At 37.0% G+C, this 6,188-nt stretch overlaps 1 protein-coding gene across 1 annotated transcript in view; it reads left to right on the top strand.

Annotated features, from left to right (window-relative positions):
* Nucleotides 1–1,338: 1,338 nt before the first annotated feature.
* The window catches only part of si:ch1073-280e3.1 (complement factor B), a 28,167-nt gene continuing 23,317 nt past the window's right edge, over nucleotides 1,339–6,188 (top strand). The window contains exons 1-3 of the mRNA XM_051861579.1: nucleotides 1,339–1,474; nucleotides 4,955–5,176; nucleotides 5,892–6,128. Of these exons, the coding sequence (XP_051717539.1) occupies nucleotides 1,408–1,474; nucleotides 4,955–5,176; nucleotides 5,892–6,128 (526 nt within the window). The 5' untranslated portion in view covers nucleotides 1,339–1,407. The remainder of the gene's footprint in view (nucleotides 1,475–4,954; nucleotides 5,177–5,891; nucleotides 6,129–6,188) is intronic.

Below are 6,188 nucleotides of genomic sequence, written 5' to 3'. Positions count from 1 at the left end.
TCGCTCATCCATGTCTTTATGGACCTTGCTTTGTGCACTGGTGCACAGTCATGTTGGAACAGGAAGGGGCCATCCCCAAACTGTTCCCACAAAGTTGGGAGCATGTTGTCCAAAATGTCTTGGTAAACCGAAGCATTAAGAGTTCCTTTCACTGGAACTAAGGGGCCAAGCCCAACCCCTGAAAAGCAACCCCACACCATAATCCCCCCTCCACCAAACTTTACACTTGGCACAATGCAGTCAGGCAAGTACCGTTCTCCTGGCAACCGCCAAACCCAGACTCGTCCATCGGATTGCCAGACAGAGAAGCGTGATTCGTCACTCCAGAGAACACATCTCCACTGCTCTAGAGTCCAGTGGCGGCGTGCTTTACACCACTGCATCTGACGCTTTGCATTGCACTTGGTGATGTAAGGCTTGGATGCAGCTGCCCGGCCATGTGCTCGCTCTGTGATTTTACATGGCCTACCACTTCATGGCTGAGTTGCTGTAGTTCCCAATTGCTTCCACTTTGTTATAATACCACTAACAGTTGACACTGAATATTTAGTAGTGAGGAAATTTCACGAATGGACTTATTGCACAGGTGGCAACCTATCACAGTACCATGCTTGAATTCACTGAGCTCCTGAGAGCGACCTATCCTTTCACAAATGTTTGTAGAAGCAGTCTGCATGCCTAGGTGCTTGATTTTATACACCTGTGGCCATGGAAGTGATTGGAACACCTGAATTCAATTATTTGGAGAGGTGTCCTAATACTTTTGGCAATATAGTGTGTCTGTGTGTTTATATATATATATATATATATGTGTGTGTGTGTGTGTGTGTATATATATATATATATATATATATATATATACACACACACACACACATATTTATTAATTTCCTTATTTTATATATGGTAAGGACTTGCATTTTAGATATTCGCTTGTTGTAGAATATATGTGTTTATTTAATGTGTGGTGCTTTTGACATATATTGTTTATCTTACTCTACGTGACCTTGTGAATTGCCCTTCAGGGACAAATAAAGTGTTTGAAATTGAAATTCTCAATCTACTGATTAAGGTGGCCACAGAGAATCTTCTCAAATTGGGTTGTACTCTTTGTTCTGCTTGCCTTATTGTCTTTCTATGAACAAGAACATGGTCTATCAAAGTTTCCCAAATTTCATCTTTCATCATGAAATTACATCTGAAGACCATTTTTATTTCAGAAATTATGTTCCCTGGGACAGAAATTACACACTTCGCCTTTAAGACTTACCGAAATTGATTATTTTATAGTATTTCCCGGAATTGCATTAAAAATGTTAATGTTTAATCACTGCTCAAATACACGTTACAAAGGTTCATATTGGTATTTCACCCATATCTGAGAGTTAAAAGGAGTTAGCACTGATCATGTCAGTCATGCACTACACTACTGCATGTATCATCACTTTTTTCTTGTACATCTCTGTATCTGAAGGTAAGTCCCCTATAAGAGCATTTTTCATGCAAAGTTTGACAATGATAATGTGTTCATCCATGTCAGAAATATGAAGAAGGCCTGTAGCTGAAACATCTGTTTTTGGCACTTTGTGGCTGTTATTATGTATTAAAGGGTTAGTTCACCAAAAAATAAAAATTCTGTCATTAATGGACGATTTCAAAACACTGCTTCATGAAACTTCGAAGCTTTACGAATCTTTTGTTTCGAATCAGTGGTTTGGACCGTGTATCAAACTGCCAAATTCACGTGATTTCAGTAAACGACGCTTCGTTACGTCATAAGTGTTTCAAAATCCATGGTTCACGTGACTTTGGCAGTTTGATACACGCTCCGAACCACTGATTCGAAACAAAAGATTCGTAAGGCTTCGAAGCTTCATGAAGCAGTGTTTTGAAATGACCCATCACTAGATATTGTTGAATAAAGTCGTTATTTTGTTTTTTTGGCACACAAAAAGTAATCTTGTCGCTTTATAACATTAAAGGGTACCTATTATGTACCCTTTTACAAGATGTAAAATAAGCCTCTGATGTCCCCAGAGTGTGTATGTGAAGTTTTAGCTCAAAATACCCCACAGATCATTTTTTATAGCATGTTAAAATTGCCAATTTTTGGGGGTGAGCAAAAATGCGCCGTTTCAGTGTGTGCCCTTTAAATGCAAATGAGCTGCTGCACTCAGCCTAAGAGGGCGGAGCTCCAAGAGCTCGTTTTCCAGTGTCAGGAGTCAGTCAGGACGCACTATAATGTCAAAAACTGCAAATATATGCTGCATGGAGATAGAACAGGTATAGTTTCGTTTAATTACGGTTATAACTTATATTGTCTTCTTGTTTTTATCCACTATATTAGTACAAGCCTGTTTACTGATGAGTTGTATAATGTTTATTGTACTTCACACAAAATATGAAGCGTCTGTTTTCACTCTGGAAAATCACTGTAAGAGCTTAATAAAACAGTGCAAGTGTGCATTAAAATATTATCCATACACTCTCTCTCTCTCTCCCTTGCATTATCATCAACATACATAGCGAAGTACAAAGAAACACTCGTTACAACTAACAGTAAACAAATATATAAAGGCCTTTTCGGGTAAAGAAGCCTTTAAAGGCTAAATAAACTGGTAAACTTTATATCCATAAATCAACTCCAATGAACTGTAATAAAGTGCTCTCACCTTCATTACTGCCGTATCCAGTATCACTCTGGAGGCTGTAAATTGGATCACAAACAGTTTGTACTGATCTATCCTTGAGTAACAAATTTTTAGCACAACCTCTGTTTTGTATTGTCCCTTTGTATTGACATTCGTTCACAAAGCAGTCCGGTGTGAAATGATTTGCGCAGACATAAACGAATTTCGGTAGAGTTAAGGGAGTATTTTCTTCGAAAACAAAATGAATCCACCTCGTCTTCAGCGGCTCAGATTTCGGGAGTAAATGGAGGGAGCTATGTGGATTATTACATCCAGCTACAGAACACCTAAAAAGCTTGGGAGACATTCTTGTCAGTGCAGCAATGGGGGACTGCGTGCAACTGGCTGTGAACTCACTCAGGGCGGTTCTATGTTAAAACGGCAGCGTCTGTCAACATTCGTGGGCAGGCCTGTGGCTAATGTGACGTCACTTTGCCAGGAACCTGCAAATGGCTTGTTCTGAGACACTGCTTATGATTTATGGGGATTAAAAAAAGGAATGGTTGGATTTTTATCATTATAGGGTGGTTGTGTGCACACACTGCCAACACACATTTATGTCCAAACACCATGCAAAAGTGAATTTTGCATAATAGGTCCCCTTTAAGGTTTTTAGCAATGTTCTCACATGAACTGTTTTAAATATGTCTTTGGTAGTTTTCTGGGCATTTGAAAGTGTTAATTATCTTGCTGTCAATGGAGGCCTCACTGAGCCATTGGATTTTATCAAAAATATCCTAATTTGTGTTCTGAAGTTGAACAAAGGTCTTTTGAGTGTGGAACGACATGAGGGTGAGTAATAAATGAAATAATTTTCAATATGTAATCAATGACAGAATTTTCATTTTTGGGTGGACTAACCCTTTAAGAAGTATTTATGTAAAAAAATTCCCAGAGTTTTTTTTTTTGTTGTTTTTTTTCCAGATGATGTCAAAACTCAATTAACAATTTGGTTGGTTGGCATAACTTTCATATATTTACATATTTCTGAAATGATGCACAAGTGGAAAGATGCACAAGTGGAAAAGTGCAAGTTCTATGTCAAAGACTACATTTACATGCACACCATAAAGTGGTTTAAAACCTGAATGTTTGCGTTTTCATGCACTGTGTTAGCAGAGTACTCTTAGGGCAGGGACACACCAAACCAACGCTAAAAAACTAGCACTGATAAAAGCCGACTGTGTTGTCGCCTTGCGTTTTGTTAGTTGTTAGACTTAGAAGTGTTGGATTATCAGATAATGTAGTTCTGTGGTTAAATACTTATTTAAAGGGAAGAAATCCAGTGTGTACAGATTGAAGGTATTCAGTCAGATTTAATGGACGTTGTGGGGAGTCCCCCAAGGATCTGTGCCAGGACCGTTATTATTTACTTTATATATAAATTGTCTTGGTTTTAATATTGTTAATGCAAGGTGTTATTTATTGTACGGCCCCTTCCAAGCAGCAATTTTTGGGCTGTTTACAATCTGCCTTTGACATTATTCAAGCAAGATTTTGTGCTTTGAAGCTGTTCTAAATGTTGAAAATCTTTATGATATAAATGCTGCAGTCACTGTAATTTCTTCAACAAGAACATGTTATCAAGACATGCAGAGTCAGAGCGAGGGTTTAAACTTTTATTTTGAAACCGCGGTGAACATTTAGAAACAAGTATTCTCATATGTTAGCGTAGGTTTATATATGATCGCACTATGTTATGCTATATTATCATCTTTTAAATTGTTTAATATATCGTGAAGCCTTAGAAAACGGTCTAATTATGATTTTACTTTTTATTTAATATTTTGGCGAAATCAAGCACTCAAAATTAATTGAGGAATCGTGAAATCTGGCTACAAGTATCTTTACCATGGTTCAAAATCCAATGCATATATTAAAATATTGAAATTATAGCTATGAAAAAAATGAATTAGTATCAAATCAGGCAGATGCGTTGGTGGTGGTAAATCCTTAACGTCGTTAAACACGTTTAATTAATCTCACCCATTAACTACAGTAGTCAAAAATATAAAGTTGATGTTTGTGAAAATACCTAAAAATGATGCACGTAATTAATCTTGTTTTCTTTTTCGCTTCTCGGCGCCAGAGTGCTGTTGTCAGTGTGAGGTGGGGGCGGGGCGAAGCGGGAATGGCGTGTTGCCTACAGAATATTAGTTTATTTATATATTTAGACTTTTTTTTTTTTTTTTTTTTTTTTTTTTGAGCAAAGGCGGTGCTCAATATTTAACAATATAACAATATTCAATATTTCTCTGTTTCAGTGCAATCAGAATATGACTATGACTATGACTTAAAAGAGTCCAAAAACTGCACCACATCTGAATCCATCATCGGAGGAACAGTGGAGTATTCAAATGGCGGTGTTGTGGGTAGTCTGCTAATTTATCACTGCAGGGATGGATTTGAACCTTATCCAATCACCCAAAAAGTCTGCAGCTCTGATGGAGAATGGGAGCCTAGGGTATCCAGGGTCAAATGTGAAGGTAAACTTTAAAGAGTGAATATGTTTATTTACTATATCCCATACAAGTAAATTATTGGATACAAGCTTGATGAAATATGTGTGGGCTTTGAGACTGAAAACATGAGGTTTGTTACTTTCATAGCACCAACTTTTGCCCAAATTGCATCAAACTTTAAATGCATAAGAATTGTGCCAAAAAAAAAAAAAAAAAATCAGAAATGGTATTTACATTTTTCTTTGTTTTCTTTACACATCACATATCTCATATTTCAAGCATGATTTTCACTGACACAGTTGTCTCTCTGGTTGCAAACTATAGTGAGTTTTAAAAAACGTATTAATTTATTACTTAAATTCTTAATTGTGGTGTAAATAAAGCCACAACTATGGGTTTTTTTTTTTTATCATCTATGATCACTTAAATTTCTCAATTGATGTGGCCAGAGAGCAAGGAACATCATCCTCATTTGTATTGTACACCTGAAACTAAACTGGACAGCATAATCAAGCCGACATTGACAATGGTAATAAAGGGAACAATGTCATGACTGTATTGTAGTTAGACCTAGTCTACATTGTAAAAAGATACTATGTATACCTTCAATAAAAAAAAAATAAAATAAAAAAAACAAACATATTTTTCAGTTCCGTTTTCATATTGCACTGAACTAAAAAATTAGCTTCCAGTGTCATTTAATTCTAGGATTACTATGAATTGAATCTGTGTATTTTAGAAACCAGTGATTATGGAGATTATGAGGAACCACAGAAGAACTGCTCTTTGGAAGTGTCCATAAAGGGAGGAAGTGTGTCCTACTCCAATGAGGGTTTGGAGGGAAGCGTGCTGACCTATCACTGCAAGGCAGGACACTACCCTTTTCCGGCAATGCAAAGAGTCTGTGACAGAGATGGCCACTGGTCAGCCATGAGACTCCCAAATGGAAAGAGAACACACAATGCCGTGTGCAAGGGTACATATATACACATATGCACTTTTTTTACTCTTTGCTTAACCCTGGGTCATCATTCTT

The sequence above is a fragment of the Ctenopharyngodon idella genome, chromosome 15, assembly GCF_019924925.1.
Source record: "Ctenopharyngodon idella isolate HZGC_01 chromosome 15, HZGC01, whole genome shotgun sequence".
Taxonomy (NCBI): Eukaryota; Metazoa; Chordata; class Actinopteri; order Cypriniformes; family Xenocyprididae; genus Ctenopharyngodon; species Ctenopharyngodon idella.
Note: the sequence above shows the minus strand (reverse complement) of the source record. Positions and strands in the feature narration are given on the sequence as shown.